The sequence below is a fragment of the Leptonotus elevatus genome, chromosome 15 (assembly GCF_054856555.1).
Source record: "Leptonotus elevatus isolate MCC_2025b chromosome 15, RoL_Lele_1.0, whole genome shotgun sequence".
Taxonomy (NCBI): Eukaryota; Metazoa; Chordata; class Actinopteri; order Syngnathiformes; family Syngnathidae; genus Leptonotus; species Leptonotus elevatus.
Genome location: NC_141253.1, coordinates 263045 through 290000, shown reverse-complemented (window position 1 = coordinate 290000; position 26956 = coordinate 263045). Strand labels below are relative to the sequence as shown.

General features: G+C 53.2%; 6 protein-coding genes across 8 annotated transcripts in view; 4 read left to right on the top strand and 2 right to left on the bottom strand.

Moving 5' to 3' along the window:
* Positions 1-1511, top strand: part of ugcg (UDP-glucose ceramide glucosyltransferase) — an 8831-nt gene extending 7320 nt beyond the window's left edge. The window contains exon 10 of the mRNA XM_086096830.1: positions 3-1511. Coding sequence (XP_085952956.1) covers positions 3-173 — 171 coding nt within the window. The 3' untranslated portion in view covers positions 174-1511. The remainder of the gene's footprint in view (positions 1-2) is intronic.
* A 993-nt stretch (positions 1512-2504) lies between these two features.
* On the top strand, positions 2505-11807 carry hsdl2 (hydroxysteroid dehydrogenase like 2). 2 transcript variants are annotated; one of them, XM_086096828.1, is made up of 12 exons: positions 2505-2666; positions 3499-3662; positions 3727-3825; positions 3903-4017; positions 4852-4955; positions 5373-5471; positions 5540-5734; positions 5805-5876; positions 5937-6074; positions 6152-6280; positions 11496-11542; positions 11611-11807. In XM_086096828.1, exons 1-12 carry the CDS (start codon positions 2650-2652, stop codon positions 11683-11685), a joined length of 1254 nt encoding a protein of 417 aa, XP_085952954.1. In that variant the 5' UTR covers positions 2505-2649; the 3' UTR covers positions 11686-11807. The 2 variants fall into 2 exon arrangements, with proteins under 2 accessions (XP_085952954.1, XP_085952955.1); XM_086096829.1 differs by lacking the exons at positions 11496-11542; positions 11611-11807 and adding an exon at positions 6583-6747.
* On the bottom strand, positions 6740-11011 carry ppp3ccb (protein phosphatase 3, catalytic subunit, gamma isozyme, b). Its single transcript, XM_086096826.1, has 14 exons — positions 10658-11011; positions 9616-9813; positions 9397-9521; positions 9220-9331; positions 8866-9011; positions 8637-8776; positions 8493-8570; positions 8325-8419; positions 7757-7882; positions 7574-7651; positions 7412-7496; positions 7236-7333; positions 7139-7165; positions 6740-7027 (listed from the first exon to the last, which is right to left on the bottom strand). The coding sequence occupies exons 1-14, from the start codon at positions 10704-10706 to the stop codon at positions 6885-6887; spliced, it is 1500 nt and encodes a 499-aa protein (XP_085952952.1). The 5' UTR covers positions 10707-11011; the 3' UTR covers positions 6740-6884.
* A 1622-nt stretch (positions 11808-13429) lies between the features above and the next one.
* cox5ba (cytochrome c oxidase subunit 5Ba) lies at positions 13430-15198 on the bottom strand. Its single transcript, XM_086096835.1, has 4 exons — positions 15026-15198; positions 14125-14195; positions 13783-13882; positions 13430-13669 (listed from the first exon to the last, which is right to left on the bottom strand). Exons 1-4 carry the CDS (start codon positions 15141-15143, stop codon positions 13545-13547), a joined length of 414 nt encoding a protein of 137 aa, XP_085952961.1. The 5' UTR covers positions 15144-15198; the 3' UTR covers positions 13430-13544.
* An 819-nt stretch (positions 15199-16017) lies between these two features.
* prpf38a (pre-mRNA processing factor 38A) lies at positions 16018-19187 on the top strand. Of its 2 annotated transcripts, none has more exons than XM_086096450.1 (2): positions 16018-16555; positions 18519-19187. In XM_086096450.1, the coding sequence occupies exons 1-2, from the start codon at positions 16266-16268 to the stop codon at positions 19087-19089; spliced, it is 861 nt and encodes a 286-aa protein (XP_085952576.1). In that variant the 5' UTR covers positions 16018-16265; the 3' UTR covers positions 19090-19187. The 2 variants fall into 2 exon arrangements, with proteins under 2 accessions (XP_085952576.1, XP_085952575.1); XM_086096449.1 differs by having other exon boundaries at positions 16030-16648.
* A 719-nt stretch (positions 19188-19906) lies between these two features.
* LOC147161335 (drebrin-like protein B) lies at positions 19907-26543 on the top strand. Its single transcript, XM_086096447.1, has 14 exons — positions 19907-20185; positions 20284-20339; positions 20406-20518; positions 21340-21414; positions 21486-21635; positions 21712-21789; positions 21887-22038; positions 22127-22181; positions 23368-23436; positions 23518-23626; positions 24752-25078; positions 25814-25998; positions 26075-26141; positions 26215-26543. The coding sequence occupies exons 1-14, from the start codon at positions 20103-20105 to the stop codon at positions 26349-26351; spliced, it is 1656 nt and encodes a 551-aa protein (XP_085952573.1). The 5' UTR covers positions 19907-20102; the 3' UTR covers positions 26352-26543.
* Positions 26544-26956: the final 413 nt, after the last annotated feature.

The window sequence follows — 26956 nt, the reverse complement described above, 5'->3', positions numbered from 1 at the left end:
AGGGCGGGCGGCCGACGTTCTCCAAGCTGGACTTCGCGGTGGCGTGGTTCATCCGCGAGTCCATGGCGGTGCAGATCTTCCTGTCTGCGCTTTGGGATCCCACCATCAGCTGGCGCACCGGCCGCTACCGGCTCCGATGCGGCGGCACTGCCGAGGAGATCCTGGACGTGTAGTCGCCGCCATCGCCGCCGCCATCGCCGCCGCAGAGACTGCCGTGTCATTTTCCGGACTATTTATGCTCATTTTGGTGCTAACGTCGGCGACGAAGCAGCGTGACGACGGACGCCGCCTCTCTCGCTTTCTGCGCAAACGTGAGACCAAAGCGGAGGACGGCGCTGGCGGCCATCTTTTTCTCCTGTCACTGAAATATTCCGACCGTGACGACGGTCAAACAGTGTTATGAGCGTGCACGTGACAAAATGTCTTCTTCCTGTCTCAGTGTTATGTCGTTGCATTTCATGTCAACTAACAGGTGTGCGTGCGTGCGTGCGTTTGTGTGCGTGCGTGTGCGTGCGTGTGCGTTTGTGTGCGTTTGTGTTCATGAGAGAGCGAGAGAGATTTTTCCCGCAAGAGCGGGTGCGTTGGGAAATGGCCTCTGAGCACGCACGGCTTCCCCCGGGCCTTTTGCGAAGGTTTTTCAAAGGTGGCGTCGGGTCCAAGAGTGGCCCAAAACAAGATGGTGGCCATAAAAAGAGTCAGATGACGAGCCGCTGGAGGCTTGCCAGGACTTTCGGGATGCTTGCTGACGGTTGTCGGGCTGACGGGCCCATTCCGTCGATCGGCTGCGTCAACATGGCAAAACCTGCAGGATTCGAACCCTCCAGGACCACAATCGGGGATGTCCGGGCTCGCGCAAAGAATCTCAAGCGGTCGCTTCCGTTTGCACTCTATGTTGTCAATTGATGACTTGTCTGCGCCCCCTAAAATGTGGGAGGAGACTCGGCATCCAATAGCGCCGCGTCGGCCCCATAAGACACCGCGTGGCCAGTCCGGCCCTGGGGGTGTCCAAACTGGGACCGTGCAGTCAGATGAGAAGATGGCGAGCCAGGAGGGGAAAAAAATGGCCGAGCTCAAGTCACCGGTCTGTGACAACGAGGTGTCGTCTAATAATTGAGTTCAGGCCCAAATAAATGGAAGCCAAATAATCCTTCCTTCTTCTGTAACGCAAACTTTTGGACATCCGTGGTTGACAACAGGCTGCGTTGGCCAATGAACGGGATGGGAACATGTTCCGCTTCTCCAAACGCACTTCCGGAATGCTGCTTGGACGCCATTGACCCAATTTCCCAATGCACCCGGTCCCACCTTCACTTTAGTATTAGGTCTTAGCATAGCATTAGCGATGAATGTAGCCGCCGGGATTTAGCTTGATGACGTCGCTTGTGATGTCGGACGAACCTGTGAGGCTGTCGTCCAATCAGACGCTGTTGATTCGTGTGTCCGCTGATCGACCAATCAGAGTGCAGCATTTTATTCACACAAGAACAATACAATTTGAACTTTGAAATGGACGCTCGCTGCCTCTGTGTGTGTGACATGTTCTCGATTGTTTGTTTTTGAATATGGTTTGTTTATTGCACATATAAAGAAGCCAGAGAAAATATTGTAATAGAAAGTTACAAAGATTTAAAAGAAGAGAACGCATATTAATGGTCAGGAGTAGGAAGAATTGTTTTTGTTTTGTTTTCTTCTTCCTGGCTTTATTACTTTCTATTTCAATATCTTCCATAGATAGATAAATACATAAATATCAAGAGATTGAACATTTTCAAATGATTAAGGGCAGCTTCATATTTGTTGTCTTAAAAAAAGGAAAGAAAACGTCCTCGTCTTGAAACGTTTCCAATATGGCCACAAGATGGCAGCCGTGTACGGCGAGTCTTCGCTGATCATTTCAAAGGCAACTTTGAACAAACGTCATTGCGAGATATCTGTCATTGGCAAAATGAAATTCCAAATAACTGCATCGTCATTTCGCTGGGACAAATGACGTCACGTTGGCCATGTGGATGGGATTCGTCATTCCAGATATGCACTTCTGCCGCCAATATCAACTCATCCATTAGGAATATATCTGAAACGGGATCGTTGATATCTGGAACTCCGGTTTGAGAAATATGCATTGTGATTCTGCCTCGTCATAATTCCAATTCAAGATATTTCTTTTCTGTTTGTCTATTTGGGCAACGTACCTATGCTGACAATTTGAATTATTTTGTGAAGTTGACATGCGCAGTTCGTGCTAACATGTTTTTGGAAAGACGGCAGCAGAAATGTTTTTGTTTTTTTCCCATTGTGTCGCCAGCCTTCTTTTACTCACGACAGTACTACGTTTCCCAAAATGCTCCGCGACTATTTTAGGGCCTAAAAAATAAGAAGAAAGGGTGGACGGACGGCAGCAGCCGGGATTCGAACCCCGAACGTTACAAATGTGAGGCGGATTAATAAAAGTCAATCGAAACACGAAATTGTTTTTTGTTTTTTTCTCCTTTCAGTTTGACCGAGGAGTGTACCGGAAGCGAACTCCGACCGGCGGAAGGAACTTCCGGTTGCCTTAAGTGGGTGAAAGGTGGACGAAAACTCAAGTGTCCTTATTTTCTTGGTTTTGTTTTTCTTAGTGTCGCCGTCGTCGTTTTCTCCTGAAAGGTCATGCTTGCAAACAGCGGGTGAGTTCGCAAACGGCCTCTTTCATGTGAAATGGTCAAAAAATGAATATGGAAAAGCAAATCATCACTCAAATGTCAAGCGACGCGTCTCATTGCGGAGGAAATTCAAATCTCGATGCTTTCTTTCGTGAGATTTTTGTGCTTCTGCTAAACGTTAGCCACGAGTTATTGGTTAGCATTAGGCTAGCATTCGGTTTGTCCTCGTCGGCTGCAGGTGAGCGACATGGCACGTCCACCCGGGACTGGTCGCCCGCACCTGCGGCCCAACAACGAACTGGTCGCTCGCTAATTGCGGGGCGCACACAGACCAGTCGTGGACTGGTCACCGGCCAGTGTCAGGCACGTACTGACGGACTAACAATGCTGCTTAGTCGCCGGAGTGAGAAGTGAAGCCGCTGGCAGCCATCTTGCGTTGCTTTGAATCCGTTGTTTTCTGTCGACGGCAAAAATGTGGCGTAAGATTGGACCAAGAAGTCAACACGTCATTGCTCACAATGCAAGTCAGATATATTTTTGCTCGATGAAAGTGTAATTGCACATTCACTCCGGTAGGTGGCAGCGGCCCTCACATTGTCAGCAAGTGTCGTAAATCCTCTGCAGAGGTGACTTTATTGATAGTCATGGTGGAGATGCTATTTTGGTGGCGGGCACAACGTATTTGCTTTCCTCCTGCAGGGGGCGTAACCAAAAGAAATTGAGAAGCACCGAGCTGAGCCTAAAGAGCAGGAAGGACTTTCATTTCGGTTGCTTTGGAGGGCCACGCGTGTTCTGGCGTACCAGTCGGCGGCGTTTGCCGCGGGGGATGATAGAAACTCCTCCTTGTTGTTTTCAGGAAGTTGGCGGGCCGCACGCTCTTCATCACGGGCGCCAGTCGCGGCATCGGCAAGGCCATCGCCCTGAAAGCCGCCAGAGACGGCGCCAACGTGGTCATCGCCGCCAAGACGGCGCAACCTCACCCCAAGCTGCCCGGAACCATCTACAGCGCCGCGCAGGAGGGTGCGTGCTAACGTGCTAACGTGCTAACCAGCGGTTATGTGACCTTTGTTTTTTGCTCTTCCAGTGGAGAATCTCGGTGGGAAAGCGTTGGCGTGCGTGGTCGACATCCGGGATGAGAAACAAGTGGAGGACGCCGTTCAGAAAGCCATCGACAAGTTCGGAGGTTGAGATTGGCGTTCATTGGCTGCACCGATTTTCACAAAATGGCCAAATCTTCATCATCTTCCTCATCTTGATCAGGCATCGACATCTTGGTGAACAACGCCAGCGCCATCAACCTGACGGGAACCTTGGAAACGCCCATGAAGAAGGTGGACCTCATGCTGGGAATCAACCTGAGAGGAACATACATGACGTACGAAGCCGCACGCACGCACGCACGCACGCACGCACGCACGCGCCGGCGTTCCAACACGTTTGGATTTCTCGACATCATCGCTTGAGATTTGCTTTGATTTTGCTTGACGACGTTTTTTTGATCCGTTTGACGATTAGCCATCTTTCTTTTCATCGAGCGCCAACAACAAACACGGCGAGGAGTGACATCACTTTTTTTTTAATTGGCCGCCACCAGATGATGTCACTTCCTTTTTTCAGCAGACGGCTGCGCCGACCAAAAAAGCCCCGACATTTTTACAATGATGTCAAATTAATTTCATCCCAAAAGTGTGTCAAAGGTCAACACAAATATTAACAACGTCCAATCACAAGAGGGCAAGTTCAAGCGTGAGAAGCAGCGCAAATGTTGCAATGGATGCCGAGTGGGCAACAATTGATAAGCGGTGGCGAGTTCTCCAGCTCCGCCCCCAATTGTGACCCATGTGGTCACTTTTGTCCGACAAACTGAGAGCTTTCAATTGTTACGCAATGTCAAAGCGTTTGAGCACAAAATCCAAATTCAGAGCGGCCGCGTGAACTTTGACAGCGACAAACAACATGGACGCCTTCTTGCCTGCCCGCACTCGCGGTCGTTTTGTTACGCGAGTGCGTTTTGGTGAAAAGCGACGGCGGTTGGGATGAGTAAGAAATTTAATTTCTTTCATTTAGTTATTGTTTTCCAAACACTCGCTTTCATTTGATTTTGTTGACCAAAATCCATTTTAGTTGTCATGATTTCATCCGATCCGAAAGCTCGTCACCGCACGTTCGCACACGCGCGTAACACGGAACGTGCGCGCGTGTGTCGCAGGTCCAAGATGGTGATTCCGCACCTGCTCAAGAGTTCGTCTCCACACATCCTCAACTTGTCGCCGCCTCTCAACCTCAATCCCGTCTGGTTCAAGAACCACACCGGTAAGTAACCATGGCAACCCGCGCACCGCAAGTACCCCCGGCGGCCACCGCGCGTCACCGTAGCGACCGCGCACACGGTAGCAACCGGGTGCGCGTGGTAACTGACACGTAACTGGTAACCATGGCAGCGCACACAAGCATTGAGACAACGAAAAGGGTAACCATGGCAACCGTGGCAGCGAAGCACAAGTTGGCATAGAAAGCAATCACGACACAAACGCGGGTGAATCACAGCAACTTCAGTAACAGTGTAACCAAGAGGCCAAACATCACACGGTAACCATAGCAACCGACTACGGCAGCCGGCACCTGCCACTCAAGTCACCTTGGCGCGCAGGCGACAAATGTTACAAATGTCACACGTAACCATAGCGACAGCCTCACGCGCCGCCTGACGACGTCACCTGTCGCCTTCAGCGTACACCATGGCCAAGTACGGCATGTCCATGTGCGTCCTGGGGATGGCCGAGGAGTTCAGAGGTCAAATCGCCGTCAACGCCCTTTGGCCGAGAACCGGTGAGTGACGTGCGTCCAATGCTAACGCGCTAAGCGCTCCCACGCTAACGGGCGCCGTGTGCTCGTAGCCATCCAGACGGCGGCCATGGACATGCTGGGCGGCGAGGGCGTGGGCAAGCAGTGTCGTACGGCGGACATCATGGCGGACGCCGCCTACGCCATCCTCTCGCGGCCAAAAACCTTCACGGGTCACTTCCTGGTGGACGAGGACGTCGTGAGGGAGGAGGGCGTGCGCGACATGGATCAGTACGCCGTCCAGCCAGGTGACACCCGGCGCTCGCCCATGCGCACTGGCGCGCTCCCGTCTCACGCTGCGCTCTGATTGGTCCGCAGGTCACCCGCTTCTGCCCGACTTCTTCCTGGACCAAGCCCCCGAGGCGCTGGCCCAGCAGATGGAGCAGCACGGTAAAGCGCTTTAGAAAAAAGGGACGCGATCGGCAGCCTGACGCCGTCTTTCCTTGCTAGGGGCCACGCCCGCCTTCAAGCCGCCGCCCTCGTCGTCTCCCGGCGGCCCCGTCGAGAGCACCTTTGAGGTGATCCGAGGCGTCCTCAGCGAGGAACTGGTCAAGTCCACCAAGGCGCTCTACCAGTTTGACCTCTCGGGTGAGCTGGAGGTCGGACGCCGACGCCCGCGCAAAAAGGGGGGGCGTGTCCCTCACCCGCGTTCTCTCTCCCGGCAGGAGAACACGCCGGCGTTTGGTTCCTGGACTTGAAGAACGGCACCGGCGGCGCGGGGCGGGGCCAGCCGGACGCCAATCCCGACGTGGTCATGACCATGGACTCGGGCGACTTCAGCAAAATGTTTGCAGGTGAGCGTTTCCGTGGCAACCAGTGACTCGCGCCATCCGACGACGGACCGCCCCCGGCAGGTTTTGTTACCGTACCGTCGGCTTCTGCTGCCAATCGCGCGGCGGCATTCGCGGGCCGTAAACCGAACCGACCTGGTTTCCGCGGCAACGGCTCGTGGCGTTCGCGCGCGCTGTTTGAACCCGTTTGAACCAGACGGTCACGCGTACGGCGCTCATGGCAGTTTCTATAGCAACGGGTTGCCAGGTCAGCCCGCTTGCGCGTTGATCCGTCTCCATGGTAACATGCTCCCACGTGCGCGCAGGCAAGCTGAAGCCGACGTTGGCGTTCATGTCGGGGAAGCTTCGCATCAAAGGCGACATGACGCTCGCCATCAAGCTGGAGAAGATGATGGGCCGCATGGCCAAGCTGTGATGTCATCAGGTCAAGGTGATGTCATCACCTTAATAAACGTCAACACAAAAACTTTTTTTGCCTTGTTTATTGAGGATGTAAGCCCCGCCCCCGCATGGCGTGGGCTCGTGCAAGCAAAACTAAAGTCCACCCGAGGCGTCCGAGTGTGGATGGCAGAGGGGGAGGGGCCAGGAAGGCAGGCAGGGGGAGGGGCTAGGCATCGTCCGTGCCGTTGTCGCCGCCCGGAGCGGGGCCGTCTCGTCTGGGCGGCATCCTCTCGTTGATGCGGTCCAGGCCTCGCGCCTCCTCAAAACTTTGGATCCTGTGCGGCGGCTTGAAGTCGTCGTCGTCGCCGCCTGCCGGGAGGGAGACGCGCCCACGTCAGGCAACCGTGGCCACCGCCAATGGCGGCAAATTTGCCAGCTTTCGCCGTCTGCCGGCAATTTGGAAATTAGCGACGCGCTTACCTCGAGCTCCCTCCGCCTCCTCCGCGGCTGCGGCGAGAAAAACAAGTCAAAGGTCAGACGCGGCAAAATGCTATTAGCGTGTTATGCTAACTCTCACCGCTCCGCAGCGTGCGCCGTCCTCCCGACAACACGCCAAGCGGCAGCGTTCCAGACGGCGTTAACCCTTTCAGCTGCAGCACGCTTTCGTTCTCCTCTCTGCGCACACGCACACGCTCGTTAAGGAGGCCAATCGGGTGCGAGCTCGCCCGCCATCCTTTTTTCCGGCAGACTAACCTGAGCACGGAGAAGACGCGCGCCATCTTCCCGATGGCGCGGATCTTGTTCCTGATGACTTCCTTCCGGACGGCGGGGACGCCGCCTGCAACAGGAAGCGGTCGCGCTCTTAGTTTTACGGGCGAACGCGGTTCAGAGGTCACGGCGACTTGCCAACGTCACCTTCTCCCGCTTCGTCGGCGTCCGTCATGAGCTCGTCGTCGGAGCAGATGTTTAACACGTTGACCAGCATCTCCGTCACTGCGGAAACCACGCGGACGTCGGGGGGGCGGAGACAAGCGCAAAGGTGAGCTGACACGACCTGATCCGCGACGCCGCACGTGTTATGCGCCGACGCGATCTGACCTTTTTCTCCCACGAAGGGCAGCGACCACGTGAAGACGTCCATGAAGTTGGGCAGCCAATAAGGATGCGGCGAGCAGTTGAACTGGCGGATGTTCATCACGTTGTTCTCGTACTTCAACACCGCCGCTGACACACACACACACACGCGCTCTTCATCATCATCATCGTCATCATCATCAACATGGGGACCGACAGACAAAACATTTTTGGGGGTGCATTACTTCCATCTTATAAACTAAAGCAAAGTGAATCTAAAAAAAAAGTCCAATGGAAGGCTTGAATGGAGGCAGAGCTCCATCTAGTGGACAAACGGCGCTCGTGTTAATTGTATCCGCCATTTTTAAATGTAGTCTCCGTTTCAGTCGCGCTTTTTAGTTTTGATCTCAATGTGTTTTTATTTCGGCCATTTTTATTCGTCTCGTTTTAGTCAACGATCCCTGAATATATAAAAAAATGTTTTTGAACATTTGGGATCGAAAAGTATTCCACATGAAATTTCTCCCGCTTTTTAGTACTTGACATCCAATTCCAGCGACTTTGTGCTCGTTAGCTCGTTAGCCGGCGTTACCTTTGTTGTTGTACACGTCCAAGTAGTTTGGAGCAGAGAAGATGGTGATGAGGGACGGGAAGCCCGTCGTCTGCGTCTTCCTGTACATGCGGTAACTGAAAGACACGCGGTAACATATGAGCACACGCGTGTGCGTGTCGCCTGGCGTGTGCGCGCGCGCGCGCTTACCCGGCATCCTGCGCCTCGTGCGCTCGTATGATTGACAGCAGGTTGTTGTTGATCAGGAAGTCGCAGACGGCGGCGTAGCTGCACGCAAACCATGAGAAGAAATGAGGCTCCGCCCCCCCGCCACGCCGCCATCAGCGTCGTTACCTGTAGAAGTAGGAGCAGCCCCTGACGCTGTTGTGGCTGAAGTGGTCCTGGTTCTTCTCGGCGCCGTAGTCCTCGCCGGGGTCGGACCACAGCAGGTCGCACATGGGCCCGAAGGCCGGCGGCTCCTTGAAGCGCTCCAGCTGCGCACAAAGACGCGTTAGGGCGAGCGCGTTGTGGCGAGCGGGCGGGCTCGGGGGCGGGCGGGCTCGGGGTCACGCGCGCCGCCGACCTTGCGGATGTCGTCCAGGCTGCTGATCTCGGGACTCAGGCCCCCGTGGACGCACAAAAACTGCTGGTTGAGCAGCGCCGCCAGAGGGAGGCAGTCAAAAGCGTCCATGCACGCCTCGTACACGCGATCCGAGTACTTCATCTTGCCTGCGTCACGCACACACAAACTCCTTCCATAACTTTACAATGCAATCCAGATGTTTGAAATGTGCAGAGAAAAACTACGGACAAATCCTGCCAAGCGCACTTTTTACAAAAACATCTGGCACAAAAAAGTGAAAAGACAAGAAAACGCATGCGATGAAGACGATGATGATGATGATGACGATGATGATGATGACGACGTTGGACTCACACTCCTGCTTAAAGGTGAAGTACTCGGTGAGGTGCCGACACTCGTGGTTGCCTCGCAGCAGGAAGAGCGTGTCGGGATGTCGAATCTTCAGAGTCCACAGGAACAACACGCACTGGCGAGAGAGCACAACCCGCCGTCATGTGACAGGAAGTGCGCGCGCGCCAAGCAAGCGCTCACCTCCATGCTGAAGTAGCCCCTGTCCACGTAGTCGCCCAGGAACAGGTAGCGGGTGCTGCCGGGGGAGCCGCCCACCTCGAAAAGCTTCATCAGGTCGAAGAACTGGCCGTGCACGTCGCCGCACACTAAGCACGCACGCGCGCACGCACGCACGCATTCGGATGATTGGATTGATTTCAGCGTGCCTGACTATAAACACGACAAAGAAGAAGCGCGTACCTGTGACGGGCGCGTCCACGTCCAGCATGCACTTCTCCTGTCGCAAGATGGCGGCGCCATCGTTGATGATGCGCAGGGCCGCCTCCTCCTCCAGCCGGCCTTCCTTCAGCAGGTGCGCCTTCAGCACGTCCACGCTGGGACGTCCGTCCACGTACAGCTCCGACACCGACAGACGCGTGCCCGGGGGGTACGGCACCGCTGCGCGCGCGCACACACGAGCGCACGTCAGTCTGACCCGTGGCGTGTTTTGTCAAACCAAAATTTGGTTTCCAGTCCAAATGGAGTTCATTAGCACATCAGGTTTGTTATAACACGTTTATAACATGTCGTGTCACGCGATTCGACGTACGAGTTCAGCAACGTGTCCATTGGTCACATTTGCGTTGCGCAACATTTCACAGGTCAAACTGAAAAAGAGAAAATATCTCCACAAACCTGACATTCAGTCGCCGCCCACTTTACATGAAGCTGCGATTGCTTATTTGGACCTCCGCCATATTTGCCTTTTTGTTTGTAAGACTGCAATCTGCTGCTTTTTCACGCTGTTCTTTTCCAAATCGCTGCCTTATTTGCATTTTGGACCCGCCCCCAAAGCAAAATGTCAATCCAATTTCCTGGCAAATAGCTTGCATAATTAGACTGAGCATAAGAAAGCAAAGCAATTCCTTCCAGTTGCGCTTTTGTGGCTTGTCGATGCAGATGATAAATATATCGGCCGCCGACTTAAAAACAACCACAAGTGTTTACAAAGATTGAAAAGGAAAATGGAGTCGGGAAGGAATTGTTTGATTTAAGTTTGGCCGAATACTGAAGTCCAACTTATCAGGTGATCACGTTCAAACTTCACCTGCTAAGTAGATCATCACATAACAAGAAAACGACCCCCCCGCGATTATCCACTCAATTTGAGCGACTGTATCGATACAAGGCGTGTCAGCCGATGTCGGTGACGTCATCACAGTGCGCGTAAAATGGGCGTAGAGCCCAGCTAGCAGCTAGGCTACACGAAAAATCGTCGAAGGAGGAAAAGTGCGGCGGTTACCTTTGACGGGCCGTTCCGTGGTGGACATTTTGTGCTCTTTGGCCGACATTTTGCGCCCAAACAAATCAAGATGTCTCCGGAGCGGGCGCCCAGGCTAGCTGAGGAGCTAGCCGAGAAGCTAGCCGCGCTAGCCGTGCGTCCGCGCGTCTCGCCGCACTTTGACGCCGCCGACTGGCGAGGCGAGGCGGGCCGGGCCGGGCTGGGCCGGAGGTCAGCCGGAGTCCGAGGGGGCCCGCGGGGGTCCGGCGCCCGATTGAATCGATGACTTCCTGGTGTTTGCGGCGGGGAGCGCGCACTGCAAGCAGACCAAAGGAGGAGCGGCTCGGACGCGCGTGCGCACTATCTGTCTGAGAGACGTTGAGTCGCTCCGCGTTTGATCGCTTCGGCCTGAACGTCCTCCCACACGCCACAGGGCAGCCATCTTACGTTGCCGCCGTGAGTGACAACTTGTGTTATTTTGTTTATTTTTATTTTTGTCTGTAAACACTGTCATCAGTGCGTGTTTCATCCGTGAATCGTTGGATGGAGCTCTCAAAGAAGCAACCAACCATACTATTATCTATAGTGCCTTGATATTGCCAACTGAATGCTGACTTGTAGAACATTTTCCAGCCAATTGTTCTTCTGCTGCACTTTCATTTTGTTTGTCTGTGCTTCTGATATCATGATACAGACCCCTCTTTGAGTAGCACTTGCCGATATACCTTTAGAAGAGAGCCTTTATATACGGTGATAAGAGAAAAGTTATCATCACAATCCAACCAATGAAACGTGCGTGTAGCATTTCTGACTTATTGGTGTCACATTTTGTTCAATATTCACATTTTGCTCCTGGCAGGAAATTCAAGGAGGCAAGTGTGTCCCAAATATGACGTCACAATTGAGGTAAGTCTGGGGGGGCTAAACTTCTTCGGCCGCAAAAAAAAGTTCACCAAATATGTGCTAACTTTTAGATACTGGATCGTGAATGCAACTCGATTGACCTTTCAGCGACATCAACAATGGCAATAGCCAGATTGATTTTGTGATTTCTCCGCAATATCGATCTGGGACTGCTGCGCGGGAATTTGCTCGGGAAAGGCGGGACCATCTGTACAATGCTTCGAGCTGATTGGCCGATGTGGCAAAGAAACTTCTTCAAAAATATACTATAAAGCTCACATAAATATAACGTTTGACTTGCTTTCTTGTTTGTGGAATGTCCAATAGACTTCATCTATGTTTTGACTTTCTTATCAAACGTGAAAAAATGGTCTGTCGTGGGTTGGGGGTACTTCCGGCTGCAACAATTGGATGCGAAGTCAGGAAGTAAACAAATCGAATGAGTTATACGAAGGAGAAAAGGACAAATATAAACATATCCTAACATTTATGGGGAAGGGTTTTTCATACAACAGCTTCTCAATATACGCATTGACAATATGCATGTTTCTGGAGTTGACAGAAATGGACCTTGGGCTTGTTGCTTTTCGGACTATATATCGTAAAACAAATTGACTTAAGCACTGTTTGTCTCTGCCTATATGTATATATATATATGTGTATATATACATATATACATTCAAGGCAGAGACAAACAGTGCTTAAGTCAATTTGTTTTGTTGTTAATGTTTTATATTATGTCTGCACTTCACTCATACACAGATTTATACATGTAATATTATAATTTTGCAGATTCAAGCGCATTTCTTCCTTGATGTGCATGTTAATGTATATGTTTTTATTTTATAAAATAGTACAGACAAGCGATATATAGTCCGAAAAGCAACAAGCCCAAGGTCCATTTCTGTCAACTCCAGAAACATGCATATTGTCAATGCGTATATTGAGAAGCTGTTGTATGAAAAACCCTTCCCCATAAATGTTAGATATGTTTATATTTGGCCTTTTCTCCTTCGTATAACTCATTCGATTTACTTCCTGACTTCGCATCCAATTGTTGCAGCCGGAAGTACCCCCAACCCACGACAGACCATTTTTTCACGTTTGATAAGGAAGTCAAAACATAGATGAAGTCTATTGGACATTCCACAAACAAGAAAGCAAGTCAAACTTTATATTTATGTGAGCTTTATAGTATATTTTTGAAGGTTTCTTTTACTGTGTATTTGTCTCCCCCTGGCTGTCATACTGTTTTTATTATTGTTTGTTCAATTAAAAAAAAAAATATATATATATTTTGGAAAAAGATCATTATAGTGCGCTCCTCATGCCTGTAATATTATGACGTGTCACGTGACGACGCTGTGGTGTCATCGCTGGCGAAATACTGACCTGGGTAACTTCCACGGTTTGTGGTTTTTACATCCGACACTGTTGATGCTATTTATTTATTTTTATAAATGTGGAAATGTTACGTTCAATTTTTGTGAGAGGAGCTCCCAGCTAATAACGAGCCAATTGAAACTTCCCGGTTAAAATGGCGCCGACTGAAACGCATTGGACTTTTGATTTGTGAGGATATTTGATTTGAAAATGTGATGTCCTTCGTCAGCGCGGCGAGCGGCGAGCTTCCAATCGCGAGCAGGACACAACACAAACGGGATACAGCAGGTTTGGCGCTGGTCAACTGTCAACCAAGATAGCATGTAGCGTTCGCTAAACTAATGACAGAACCAGACGTGACTTTGCAATGAAGTTTGTGGTGAGAATTGATTTGCAGCAAAACTTACTATTTTTCAAAATCGCCTCAGCCTGAAGAGTAAGTTGGCATCAAGCTAACACCAAGAGTGATGCTAATGCTAAGGTCAGCCCATTCGCCTGAGACCAAAGTGGAGGAAAACATATGGAGCCATTTTATTTGCACGCCATCATCAAACGGTTCTCAAGATGGAAAGTCAAGCGGAAGGAGGAAGTGCGATGAGGTCATGGAGGAAGTGCGATGAGGTCATGGAGGTGTGCTCGCGGGGAGCTGGCGGGCCACCAGTTTGTAGTGGGCGCCGCACGACGGGCAGCGCTGGATCTCGCCCTGGTGGAGCCAGAACCAGATCACGGCCGTGTTGTCCTCCTCGCCTGCGCACACAAACAAACACGGCAAATCTCATCAGTAGCAAAGCTCGCCTAAAGCTCGCTCAAAGCTCGCTCAAAGCTCATGTACATTTCTATTGGCCGCGTTTGTGACTTACACACGCATCCGACGATCCTCTTGTTGTTGATGGAGGGCACCAGGTGAGGGTCCTCTTTGGAACCCGTGTAGATCTTGGACGGCAGCATGCTGTACGGGTCCTGAAGCAGCACACATTTATTTTACACGCGTGCCCATCGACACTCGCGCCAGCCGACAAACTGCACGCCGCCACCGCCGCCCGCAGGGTTCCCACGGCGGGCGTACATGCTGGACGACATGCATGGTACCGCTCGATCAATTGCTCTTCAGATAGCCATATTTGCATAATCAAATATGGCTTCTCACTGCAACATGAAGCACTTGTAATGGATCCGATTTCCTTTGCCGATGACGTACTCACCGAGCCCTCCTTCATGGCCTCCATGATGGTCCTCTCCAGGCCGGTGGCTTGCTCCTCGTCCGTGGGGATTCCTCAAGTCACACACAATTGATGCCATTGACTTTTGACGCAAGACCGCATGCAAAATGCAGCACAAATGTTTGCGACCTCTCGTGCTATCAAAGCTAACATTAACAACCAGGAACGAGAAGAATACAAAAATTGCCATTCGTTTCATGCAATTTGAAGGAAAAATGATCGATAGGCATATGTAGGACTTTCTTTAAAATGAGGCTTTATCCCGCGGGAAGGGAGATTTTTAGACAGGAGTGAAAAAAAGTGGTATCGAACATCTCGTAACAATTTTATATCAGTTGATATCGATCATCATTGGGGGTTGTTTTACTGCCCACAGAGAAGAAGAAAAGGGCTGAATTGGGGTCTATTTAACATTTCACTTGAAATAAGAGGAAAAATAATCATAAGATTCGTCATTGTTCTGAAAGATGAACATTGCGCTTTTCATCACGCGTTCCAATGAAAAAGAACGCTTGAAACTCGGTGACTTTGAACGCTCACAGCTTCCTTGGCGCTATTTATGACCGGAAAATGAGATTTCAAATGAGAACCGCGGTTTTGACGAGACCGGTGGTCAACTTATCGTGGACGTTTGACACACAAACCGACAATGTCATCGCTGAGCGAAAAGGTCACGCAAATAAAGGTGCGACTTCATTGACGATCTTCGCGAGCCCATTCGAAATATCCGGTCGGTGTCGGTGAACGCTTCCTTGCTACTTGCTCGTGACGGGCTTCGAGGCGAACGCGAACCGAGCTTCGTCCTTCCTCGTCGCGGTCATCAAACAAACGAAGCTCCCTTTTCGAGTGTGTCAACTTCCGCGGCTCGGCGGTCGGCGCTCACCTCCGGCCGCCATGTTGCGGCTCAGCGCGGGGACCAGCGGGGCCAGGGCGGCCTGGCGGCGGCCCAAGAAGGGAGAAGCTCTCGCCACCCAACGCACGAGTAACCTTGCGGCCGACATTTTGATTCTGCTTGCTTGCCTGCTTGGAGGTTTGTGGAGGGGGGAGGGGGGAGGAGGGAGTCGCGGCGGAACGTAGAAGAAGAAGAAGAAGAAGAAGAAGAAGAAGAAACGGGACACGAAGAAGAACGTCGAAGGACTTTTTTTTTGCTATTGCTTTATTGAACAAACAACAACCAAAAGCGGTCTTTAAATTCATGTGCGGACATTCGTGCCATTTATTCAGAACTATAATTATGATATAGAGCAGAGGTGGGCAATCTCGGTCCTCGAGGGCCGGAGTCGTGCAGGTTTTGAAGGGTTCTCACTTCCAACACAAGCTGATTCCAATCAACAGGCTCGTCATCAGCCTTCTGCTGATGAGCTGATCGTATATCAGCTGTGTTGGAGAAGGGCAACATGCAAAAGCTGCACGACTCCGGCCCTCGACGCCCACCTCTTATATAGAAATTGATCATGTAAAATGAATAGAAAAAATATATATATATATATATTTCCAGATGAACAATCATCCATCCATCCGACGTTCTTAACCGCGTGTCCTCACAAGGGTCGCTGGAGCCTATCCCAGCTGGCTTCGGACAGTCGGCGGGGTACACCCTCAACGGGTGAGCAATCAATATATAATAAACATCGTACCAAAATCCTACAGAAAATGACAATCCCAAACAAATACATTTCCAGGAGAACCATTCGCAAATAGAGCAATCGTTGTCAATGTCTCTTTTGAACCGCTGTTAAAAAAAAGACCAAATATTTAGCTTGACAACTGTATTGCAATAAAAACAACAATGAAACGTTTTTGTCTTTCAAAAATCTAAATGAAGTCCTTGAATTTCTCTGCATCCACACTCCAGTTCGCTAGGTGGCGCTGCAGCTAAACGCGGGGGTCCATTGTCCAAGCGCCATTCGGCTCACAGCGAAAGAACAACAATTTCTCTCCGGCTTGAAAACGCTCGCCTTGTAAACACGCGACGGAAAGAAGAGTAGTCACTTGGAACGTTTCCATTTCGGACCGAGGTGCAGTTGCGCGTTCTGGCTTTGGCTGGCCGGCATTAAGCGGAAGCGGAAGCGAACTCGCCAACTCGGCGCAGGCGCACGACGCTTGTTTGCTCCGGCGGCCAAATGGCGAACAGGACGGTGAAAGACGCCACCAGCATCCACGGGACGAACCCGCAGTACCTGGTGGAGAAGATCATCCGGACTCGCATTTACGAGTGCAAGTACTGGAAGGAGGAATGCTTCGGGCTGACCGCCGAGCTGGTGGTCGACAAGGCCATGGAGCTCAAGTTCGTGGGCGGCGTGTTCGGGGGCAACATCAAGCCCACGCCGTTCCTGTGCCTCGCGCTCAAGCTGCTGCAGATCCAGCCCGAGAAGGACATCATCGTCGAGTTCATCAAGAACGAGGACTTCAAGTACGTGCGCTTGCTCGGCGCCATGTACATGCGCCTCACCGGCACGGCGGTCGACTGCTACAAGTACCTGGAGCCGCTCTACAACGACTACAGGTACGCGCATGCGCAGATGCGCAGATGCGGGCGCGCTCATCATCTCAACCGCGGCATCGTCGGGACAATCGTATGTTCTGTGCGCCCCCACCCGTCTAAACACGCGTGGAGGGAACCGCTTCTTTTACCTGTCGATTTGTCATCGTAAGTGGCAGGTGAGCGCATATTCGCTCACTTCAACTATTCAATCAGTGAATCGAACAGTTTTTCCGGCAACAACCACATACGTCATTCACTACCGTCTCTCTTTGGCTAGTCGCCATATTGGATTTTGACTCCGACCCCACACACAAAAAAAGACTTCAAGAGTCGCTTTTCTGACGTCACGTTCGCTCATGGCTTCAGTCCACTGTCGGTTTGCCCCGCCTCCGAAATGCGAAGGGCACGTGACCAGACTCGCTCTCCGGCAAAGCCAACCCTAAGCCCTTAAAAAAAAAAAAGACATCCACTCCCCAAGCCACACTCACGCAGGAGGGCAGCTGTGCCGAGCCCACGTGGCCAAGCGTGACCCTATGGCAGGCTTCGCCAATTCTGGTCCCGGAGGGTCCGAGTCCTGCGGGTTTTCCATGTTTCCCGATGAGCCGATTACAGGAGTCGAGCGTGTCGGAGGACGGAAACACGGGAAACTTGCAGGCCTTCCAGGACCAGGACTTGGTGCGCTCTACGGTCTGGACTGCTTCAAGTCCATTTGCAGGCCGGAGGGCGGCCGGGAGGAGCGCACGCCTCGGAAATAACGGCAGTGCGAGTGACGGGCCCACGTTTTTGGCGGGACCCGCAGCAATTAGTAGTCGTCAAGGAGGCCGACATTTCAAGGCAATATCAATTTACAGGAAATGAGAAAATGTTCATGTAAGAACAAAAAATGTATTTGGATGAAAAGGTCAGCAACGAGTGCCTTTTGCCAGACGTCCTTTTGCGCCACCGGTCGCATCCCTTTGCCAATAATAAATATCGAAAGAATAGACAGCTTTGTATAAAAATGCTGAAAATAAATTGCAGGGAGCTTCCAGGATCATCCGCGCGTGTCAAGCGGAATCCCAAAAATAAGCAAGTAAATAGCGACCTGATGTCATTTTTTTTACAGCAAATAGTTTCACCATCATTTCTTTTATGATTTCAAATTAAAATGGCAGCGAGTTCGCCGTGTCAGCATCGTCTTTTGTAAAGTGGAAATGTCAATAAATCCACGAATGTGAACGTCGCCTGTCGCTCGTTTTGGGCTTTTGTCGGCCTTCGTAAACGTTTCAAACGGTCTCCGCCGACAGCGAAAATTGGTGTTAAAAACGTCTGTGATCATCTTCCAAATCCTGACGAAAACCCACAAATCGCTACGTTCACGCGCATTAACCGCGCGGCGAGACGCGAGCGAGCTTCATTGGCCTTCAAATTCGTAAAAAGGCCGACGACCCGCATTTGTCCAAATGACGACCGATTCTCGGCACGATCGTCGGTCGATCCCGAATTGACTAATATCATGTTCATGGAATATGAATCAAGCCGCAAAATGCGGCCGTTATCACCCGGCGGCCATTTTGCCACTCGCTGTCGACTGACAAGGACGCGGCGTTTGCTCGGGTAGCGACCAATCAGGGCTCGCCTGTTTTGTGAGCTTGGTCGTGTGACATTCGCAAGCCGAGCCGTGCGGCCGGCCGCTCTCATCTTTAGTGAGTGGCAAAATGGCCGCCCCCGCAGAGGGATCAATACGGCCGCGTCATTCCTATTCCACAAACGCAAAAGCAATCGGAATGACAAGCGGCGGCGAACGGAACCTGTTATTTATTTGGACTTGAAATTTGCCGCACGAATTGCCGACTTTGTAGAACGACGACGTGACGCTTTTCACTCTGTCTGCAAATCCAAAACCCCGCAGGAAGATCAAGACCCAGAACCGCAACGGCGAGTTTGAGCTGATGCACGTGGACGAGTTCATCCACGAGCTGCTCCACTCGGAGCGCATGTGCGACATCATCCTGCCGCGGCTGCAGAAGCGCCAAGTTCTGGAGGAGGCCGAGATGCTGGAGCCGCGGGTCAGCGCTCTGGAGGAGGACCTGGACGAGGACCTGGACGAGGCGGAGAGCAGCAGCGACGACGAGGACGACGGCGCCGGCGGCGGAGGCGGCGAGCGGCCCGACGGCGTCCCCGGCCCCGAGGCGCACCGCCGGCCCCGCCGCGACGACAGGCCGCACCGCTCGCCCTCGCCCCGCCGCCGCCGCAGCCGCTCCCCCCGCCGCAGGAGTCGCTCGCCCAAGGCCCGCCGCAGCCCCGACGGCCGCAGGGAGCGCCGGCGCGGCAGCAAAAGCCCGCGCCGGCACCGGGAGCGCCGGCGCCGCTCCAAGTCGCCCGCCGCCCACCACCGGAGCCACCGCCGCCGCAGCCACTCCAAGAGCCCCGACAAGAGCGCCAAGAAGAGTCGCAAGAAGAGCCGCAGGGGCGACCCGTGACGCCCGCTGGCCCCTCCCACAAATGAACCTCGTTCCTTTCTTTTTTCTACTTTCACTTTGGCTTGATTGCGCACGATTAAAGTTGTGACTTTTCAACACTCGGCGTCTGCATTCCGTCATTTAAAGAAACAAGAAAAAGGGGGGGGGGGTTGTGTCGATGGGGATTTTTTTCAATTGTTTGCAATTTCGGAAGCCAATTTTGGGAAAATGCGACCTTTGCCCGTTTCCGTCTGTCGCAACCGTCAACTCAATCGCGCCTGGCGTGCGATCGATCGATTGACAATCTCAGCGAGCGAGCGTCCTTATCAAGTCGGATATGAAGTGCCGCCGGGGGTCGCCGCGGGGGTCGCCGCGGCGTGACCGTCGACCGGCTTGTCCGATGGTTCGCGGGCACCGAACGAGGACATCAATGGAAAACGAGGTGAGAAAAAAAAGACCAATCCATGTCCTCGTCTTCAAACCTCAAATGTTCTTCCTGTCTGTAAAGTGTGTGCGTGGACGTCGTCCTGTCTTTGCCACATTGCGGGGCCCATACACGCGTTTGTTTAACCACCGTTGTGGGGACCAACTTTAAATTGCGGGGCCATTTTGTTGGGCCCCGCAAGTTCAGACCTCTTTTTGAGGGTCAAGACTTGGTTTTAGAGTTTAGCTTTGAATTGGGTTAAGGTTGAGGTTCGGGGAAGGAACGGGGGTAGGCCATCATTTTTCATGGTTGGGGGGAGGGGCTAGGAAACGCACCACGATACAAAGGTGTGCGCGTGTTCGTGTGTGCGTGCGTGCAACACACCCACAACATCGCGTACGAGCGCGAGCAGGAAGTACGAAGCTGACCGGTTGGGACGGGCCGGGAAACAGGCAGGCCTCGATCGGCGCTGGCCGGGAGAATGCGGCCCGGCAGGTTCTCTCTCCCCAAACCGGTCGGTGCGACTCGGCCGACGGGACTGACGGCTTGCGAAGGAAGCGAGGACGAAAGGAAGGACGACGTCGTCGGGGCTCGCGGCTGACTTGGCAACATGGCGCTCAACTTAAGCAAAAACGGCGGCGAGCTGATGGCGGCCTACAAGGACGTCGTGGACGGACGCTCCGAAGTCAACTGGTCGGTGGCGCTGCCTCGCGCCCGCTGCCGCCGTGCGTGTGCGCGCGCGCGTTTGACACGTACGCGCGTGTGTGTGTGTGTGTGCGTGTGTGTGTCAGGGCTTTGATGACCTACGAGGGCAACAGCAACACCCTCCGCGTGGCGGGAAAAGGAGGTGAGGGCGCCGCTGTGACCTTTTGGAGAAGGCAAGATGACCTTTGACCTGTGCGTGCGTGTGCAGGCGGCGGCCTGGAGGAGATGGCGGAGGAGCTGAACAGCGGGAAGGTCATGTACGCCTTCTGCCGGGTGCAAGACCCCAACTCGGGCCTGCCCAAATACGTGCTGGTCAACTGGGTGGGTGAGACCTTTGACCTTTCGTAAGTGCGCGAACGCGGCCAACGTCTTGAGAAAGGGGAGCAAACGCGCTGAACCAATTCTGATATTTGCCTTCCAAATGGTCTCGTTGCCACGGGAACGGCTTCGTTAGCAAAGTTAGCTTGTATCAGCTGACAAACAAAAGGTGACGCGAAGGGTTTGAAAACTGCCCCGTAAAAAAAGAGTGGATTGTGCTGCGGTTTCACAGCAGCGCGACCTCGATCCCGTCTTGACGGCGAAACGCCTTCCGTCCCCAGACGAGACCGAGACCCTTAAAAGGGGTCTGAGGTCGAGACCGAGGCCCCTCGGGCCAAGATGACCTTTGCACATTTCGAGCGTCATTTGGAGTCCCGAATCCCGAAACCCGTTCGTGACTTGCGGGCGGCGTCTTCCGACTTTTTGACAATTTTCATTTGGCAAGCGCACGAATCAAATCAAAATGGCGGAAACTTCTCAGTGGCCAAATAAGCGCAAGCGAGCTTGGTTTGAAATTCCGGCGTGAGAACGATCAACGCCGCCGTCTTCTCGCGAGCAAGACTGAAGAAGCGCACAATTGAAATCTTTGAGTCTTTGCAAAGGTCAATCGGAGTCGAAGGCGTCTTTTTCCCGCCTTGTCGTCCATTTTGTCACCGGCGCTCACGAGGTCAACGGTCGAGTCCCGTCCGACCGTTCGGACTCCGACTTGTCGACAAATGGCGTCCTCCTGGCCGGGGCGTCAACGAGCAACCGCGCTTGCGACCCCGACGATGACGTCATCTGCCGCTCGGCCAATCAGAATGCGTGACGTGACGATGTTGTAGACGGGCGAAGGCGTGAAGGAGGCGCACAAGGGACTGCGCACCAACCACTTGAGCGCGGTGGCCAACTTCCTGAAGGTGAGAGCGGCCCACCTTTGCCCGTCTTGCCTTCTTGCCGGCGGCCATTTTGAAGTTGCGGCTGCGCGCAGGGGGCGCACGTGACCATCAACGCTCGCGACGAGGACGACGTGGATCCCGACGTCATTCTGGCCAAAGTGTCCAAAGCGTCGGGAACCGACTTCAACTTCCGCAAGCCCGCCGGCCCGCAGCCCGGCGACCTCCCCCGCCGGGGGGCCGTGGTGAGGCCACGCCCGCCGCAGCGCCGCAAAGGCGGCAAAATGCCCGCCTCTACATTTCAGCCCGCCTTCTTTTCAGGGCTCCGTTTATCGCAAAACAAACGCCGTGGAGGAAATTCAACTCATCAACAAAGATTCTTTTTGGAGCCGATCGCAGGTGCGCGCGCACGCACACACACGCGCGAACGCGCACGCACACACGCAGCAGTCCTGGTTGGCATGAAAGAAGGTGTTGCAAAAATATGTGTTGACAGAGGGAGGAGGAGCTGCGGCGTGAGGAGGAGGTGAAGAAGGCGGAGCTACAGAGGCAAGCGGCGGAGCAGGAGCGACGCGACTTGGAGGAGAAACTCGGCAAAGAAAGAGAAACGCAAATCCATCAGCGAAACGTCACCATCGACCACAACAGGTGACTCGTCTCGTTCTGCATCCTGACGGCAAACGTGGCGCTAATGACGCCTGTCCTGTCCTGTCCTGTCCGTCCGTCCGTCCGTCAGACTGCTGCAGAAGCAACGAGAGGCAGAAGAGCGGGAGAAAGAAGAACAACGACGGGTGAGCGCTGGTTGGCTCCAAAAACGTGTCCTTTGCCAAACGCGGGTTTGAGGACTCAAAAAGCAAAAAGGAATTGATTTGCAAAAGTCCAACAAGACACAAAAACAGCACCAAAAAAACAAACACATGCAAATCCAAACCCCCAAAAAGCATCGTGACAAACAATGGCGCACGCATTTGCACGCATACGACACGAGCCCCGAAAACCGTCTTTGGTGACGCGGCGTGCGCTTCGGCCCCAAAACATTTGTCATTTGCCACCAAAGGACTTTTTAAAATTCGATTATTAAAAGGCCGACAAGCGACATTTGGAGCCCATTTTCACTTTCTCCAAATATTTGCGTCCAATTGTTCACTTTTGTCTTGTCTGGCTTTTGCAAAATGTTTTTGGAACATCTTGGACGAGAACACGTCGGCAGGTCCGGAAACGTTCCACGAAAGCTTCAAACGTCTGAAATGTTTGCGTGTTTGGAAAAATGGACGCTTTTCCAGCGTTGGACTGAAAATGACGTTTTCTTTCCTTTTGACTTTTTTCCCGCTCGCTCGACTTTCGTCCAATCGGCGCTGATTTTCTTTCCTTTTTGAAATGCGTCCCACTCGGCAGCAACGTCGGCTTGTTGGCTGACATTTTGGAGCAACTTGTTGATTTTGTCTCAAAGTTGCTCTTCTCGCGCTCGTCCAAATCATTTGGCCTCTTTGATCTCAAGCGACAACACGAAAAACATCCAAAAGAAAGAAAGACAAATCGAGCTGATTTGCATCCGCAAGCCAGAAATGATGTCACGCATTTTTGCGTCCGTCACCTGCAAAATAATATTTGACGTTTGTCACGAGACCATCAAAAGTGCAAAAGGAAGCCGGCGCTCCCCATTTTGTACAAGTTGTGCATGCCAATGGATGATGATGATGATGATGATGATGATGATGATGATGATGATGATGATGATGATGATGATGATGATGACTTGGCCACTGTCTCAGTTATGAAGGCAAAAGAGGACTTTCAAAACTACTCACTAAACCGCCGTCATTCTTTGGAGAAAATCATATTGTAAATCGTTGATGCCCGTCTGTGGTTTGTCATGAGGTCAAAATGTGACGGCTCCCGATGGCGCCGGCTGGCCGGTTCTACTTTTGTCCAAGTGGTGCAAAGGCTGCAAATGTGCAAATGTGGTTTGCGTTGCAGAGCGCGCAAGACGCAGCGGAGAAGCCGAGCACGGGGAGGAGATGGGCCCCGTCAGCGCAGGCCGCCAACGTGAGCGCCATCATGCTAATCGCCGTCCGTCCGTCCGTCCGTCCGTCGGTTGACGCCTTGCTTGCGCTTGCGTGTCGTCAGGAGGCGCAGGCGCTCATCTCGCAGCGCTCCTTCAACCCCCGCGACATCTTCAAGACGAAGGAGGCGCCGCCTTTGGACTTCAGCTACGGAGGCTCCGCCCCCAAAGCGGGTGAGAACAGCCGCCGTGGCGTCGAGCCGGGACTTTTCCAATGTCAAACATTTATTTGCTTTTGCGGACTTTGCTGTCGTGGCGAGTTTGCGGGCGTCGTTGCGCTTGATGGAAAGCTGCCGGCAGCTCTCGTCTTGCCGGCAGCTCTCGTCTTGCCGGCAGCTCTCGACCGTTGCCGGCTGAGCCGATTGACTTCCGGCTGCTTCCGAACAACGTCCCGAGTGCGTCTCGTTAAACCGGCTTCAGATGTTCCAGGAGGCTTTCTGGCACCGGGCTGAAGGTTTTCCTTCTGCCGGCTGCGCTGCAGGTCGGCGTGACGCAAAAGAGCCCCGCCTCCGAGGCTGCCGTGCTTTATGCTGATGCTGATTTTGATTTGGACCGGACCGGTTCCGACTTGCAGCGCCCATTCACGACTTGCGCGCAGTCCCCAAAATGACAAAAGCGCACGCACACGCCACACCGGTCTTGTACTGGTCCACGTGGGTCTGGAGGCTCTCGGTCTGGGATTCCGAGGCCTTTTTAACCGGCCGGACTCGGGACTTTGGGCGGAGACCGGCGCCCGTGCAAACGTGAACACGGGTGAGAGCGGCTCAAGTTTGTCTGTTGTGGAAGAAGGTTTTCCATTGACACAAAAAGCGCGTCGCCGTTCGACCGGCGCTTCGACTCCAAATCTTCAAATCTTCTTTTGAGCTCTTTTCATTTGCTCAAATTGAGATTTGACAATTGAAAAGTTTGAAGACAGAGGACGGCGTTTAACCTTGTTGCGTTTTTTCACGGGCCAGGCTGGACTCGGTGTCAGTCCGGACCCTTAAAAGTCTCGGTCTGGTGTGTTGCGGTCTCGAGCAAGTCTTGTCCTGGGACGGCGTGATTTTGGGCACGCGGTTCCGAGTCCCGAGATGACCACCACTCCCGACATCCTCGGTCCCCGGTTCCGCAGGGCCGATTGGGGTTTCTTTGAGGAAAATTGGGCTCCAAATGGGCTATAATCCTGTTGGGTTCTTTTTGCCGTTACGAGGCCATTTTGTCGTGTTTTCACTTGAACTTCATGGAAGCCAAGCGCTGTCCCGGTGAGTCCAGTTTCGTACCGTCTCCGTATTTGTGCCTACGACTGTGTCGGTCCCGTAGGGAAGCTGCGAAGTCCCTTTTTGTCCCAGCAAGCCTTCGACAGTCCTCAGCCTCCCCCCGGCCTCAAAACCTTTCAAGCCTGGGAGCCGGCGATGTCCATCCCGCCGCCGGAGACTTCGCCCAGCAGCCAGGAAAGCTTCCAGTCCTTCAACTTTCCCGCCAGTCGCCAAACTTCCGCCGCCCAAAGCGTCTTGCCTTCTTGGACTCCGCCCTCCTCGCCCGGTCCCGACACGACCTCCACCGACCACTTCCTTTCACGTGCGGCGGTGGCCGCCGCCTCCTCGCCCGTGATGCCTGCCAGAGTGTCTGCGACTGCCCAGACCGCAGGTGCGTCATTTTCTGTCAAGGACTGCCGACACATAATGAGTCCAGATGGACAAGACAGGACAAGTAGTCAAGCAGGCAGGAGCCGCTATCGGTACGGGACGGACTAGGACGAGACGGGGGGGTGGGTGTTCAATGCGCAGGACAGGACACAAACTTAGCAAAGAGGACTGCATAGTAAACCAGGCAGTGCTAGCAGTGGGATGGGACAAGACTGAACGGGACAGGACAATCCAATGCGGTATGGAACACAACAGGACTAGGACAGGGAAGAGGTGGGGTAGTATGGGACAGGACCGGACAAGCGTTTTGAGTCAGGCAGTCTCGCTAAAGGTAGGACAGGACAGGGATAGTAGACCAGGCTGGGTTATCAATGGGACAGGATAGGAGAGGACCAGGACAAGAAAACGGTAATAGCCAGGCACTCCTGTACCCTGTAAGCAAGGTATCATGTAACAACAGCTCCGGACAGGACAGGCCAGAGCGAGGAAAGCGGGCCAGTGCGACCAATGGGACAGGACAAGACAGGACAGAACGGGGTGGGATGAGGCTGGACGGCATAAGAGTTGCCAAAGAGGCGCTGCTGCCGCTCAGACAAGACAGGATGGTATTGGGACAGCACAATCTGAGGCGGGACATGACAAAAAAAAAGGGGCAGGACAGGAGAGCTAACGTGTAGCTTGCGGCTACTGAGCCACGGCAAGCAGGACCTAACGTGCGTCTCTGCGGTCCACGCAGCCGAGGACGACGATTGGTCGGACGAGTTTGACGACGATCTGTACCAGGCGGCGCCGGGCGGCGAGCGGCTGAAGGCGCTCGCAGACGCCATGTTTCCCACAGACGTGCAAGACAGCCAGTACGCCGTGCCGAGGCGCGCGGGCGAGGCCGTCGCTTTCCAGGACGCCGGCCAGGACGCCGACACGGTCAGTCGGGACGCAAACGAAGGAGTCGAGGATGCGCTCGCTTGCTCGCGTTTTCACACTTGACGCTTGATTTCAGGCCCGAGACGCCGACGGCGACGCGGGACAGAACGTTCGTGCCAGAGCCGTGTACGACTACCAGGCCGGTACGTACGTGCAGCGCGCACACACACGCGCGCACACAAGCGCCTCCCATCAAGCGTTGTGTGTCACCCGCAGCCGACGACACGGAGATCACCTTCGACCCCGATGACATCATCACGGGCATCGAGATGGTGGACGATGGCTGGTGGCGAGGTTACGGCCCCGACGGCCATTACGGCATGTTTCCCGCCAATTACGTTGAAGTCTTGTAAAAGCCGTTTGCCTTTGGCGGAGCGTCACATGACTCCACACGCCAACGCTGCCGCTGGAAGTCCAAACCTCTCGGCTGTCCTTTTTCCAGGCGTGCGTTGTGACTTCTTTCAATGGGGAATCTGATGACGGGTTGTTCGTGGTTCTTTTGACGACGGTGATCACAACTGAGTCAATAAAGCTTTAGGATTCAATCTTGTGGCCGTTTGTGTTATTTTGCCACGCGTCAATAAATGGCTCAATAGCGCCCTCTACATTTTGGAGAGAGGGGGTGCTTTCGCAAAACAGTCCCCGTTATTCATTTCACTCACTTCGATTTGTGAACATTGGAAGGCATATTTATCAGCCTAAGATCTCCCCAAAAGTCTTTTGGCGCCATATGCTAAACCTAAGTGGAAGTCGGCCATTTTGAATTTGCATTGCGCGCACCCCAGAAAGAACGTCAAGTGTGCCAGTGGCATCATCCACTCAGTTGCGTGCTGTTGTCGTTTGATGGTTGCTAGCGATGTGTTCCGCTGGAGGCTAAATTGACAACAATCCTTCTCATTTGTGTGTCGTCCCGGAATAGGACGAACACCGCACGCGAAAAGTGTGAGCGGATGCAGGA

Coding starts and splice junctions, on each gene's coding strand:
- ppp3ccb (XM_086096826.1), bottom strand. CDS start 10,706: ATGTCGGCCAAAGAGCACAAAATGTCCACCACGGAACGGCCCGTCAAA. Junction 8,777..8,865: donor GCCTGGACGACATCCGCAAG/GTCGGCGGCGCG, acceptor CTTTGTGCGCAG/CTGGAGCGCTTCAAGGAGCC. Junction 7,652..7,756: donor GCCCTTCGTGGGAGAAAAAG/GTCAGATCGCGT, acceptor TGGTTTCCGCAG/TGACGGAGATGCTGGTCAAC.
- LOC147161335 (XM_086096447.1), top strand. CDS start 20,103: ATGGCGCTCAACTTAAGCAAAAACGGCGGCGAGCTGATGGCGGCCTAC. Junction 20,519..21,339: donor AATACGTGCTGGTCAACTGG/GTGGGTGAGACC, acceptor ACGATGTTGTAG/ACGGGCGAAGGCGTGAAGGA. Junction 23,437..23,517: donor CGTCAGCGCAGGCCGCCAAC/GTGAGCGCCATC, acceptor GCGTGTCGTCAG/GAGGCGCAGGCGCTCATCTC.
- prpf38a (XM_086096449.1), top strand. CDS start 16,266: ATGGCGAACAGGACGGTGAAAGACGCCACCAGCATCCACGGGACGAAC. Junction 16,649..18,518: donor CCGCTCTACAACGACTACAG/GTACGCGCATGC, acceptor AAAACCCCGCAG/GAAGATCAAGACCCAGAACC.
- cox5ba (XM_086096835.1), bottom strand. CDS start 15,143: ATGTCGGCCGCAAGGTTACTCGTGCGTTGGGTGGCGAGAGCTTCTCCC. Junction 14,196..15,025: donor CCGCAACATGGCGGCCGGAG/GTGAGCGCCGAC, acceptor GTGTGACTTGAG/GAATCCCCACGGACGAGGAG. Junction 13,883..14,124: donor AGGCCATGAAGGAGGGCTCG/GTGAGTACGTCA, acceptor GTGCTGCTTCAG/GACCCGTACAGCATGCTGCC.
- hsdl2 (XM_086096828.1), top strand. Junction 3,826..3,902: donor AGCCATCGACAAGTTCGGAG/GTTGAGATTGGC, acceptor CATCTTGATCAG/GCATCGACATCTTGGTGAAC. Junction 6,075..6,151: donor CTACCAGTTTGACCTCTCGG/GTGAGCTGGAGG, acceptor CTCTCCCGGCAG/GAGAACACGCCGGCGTTTGG.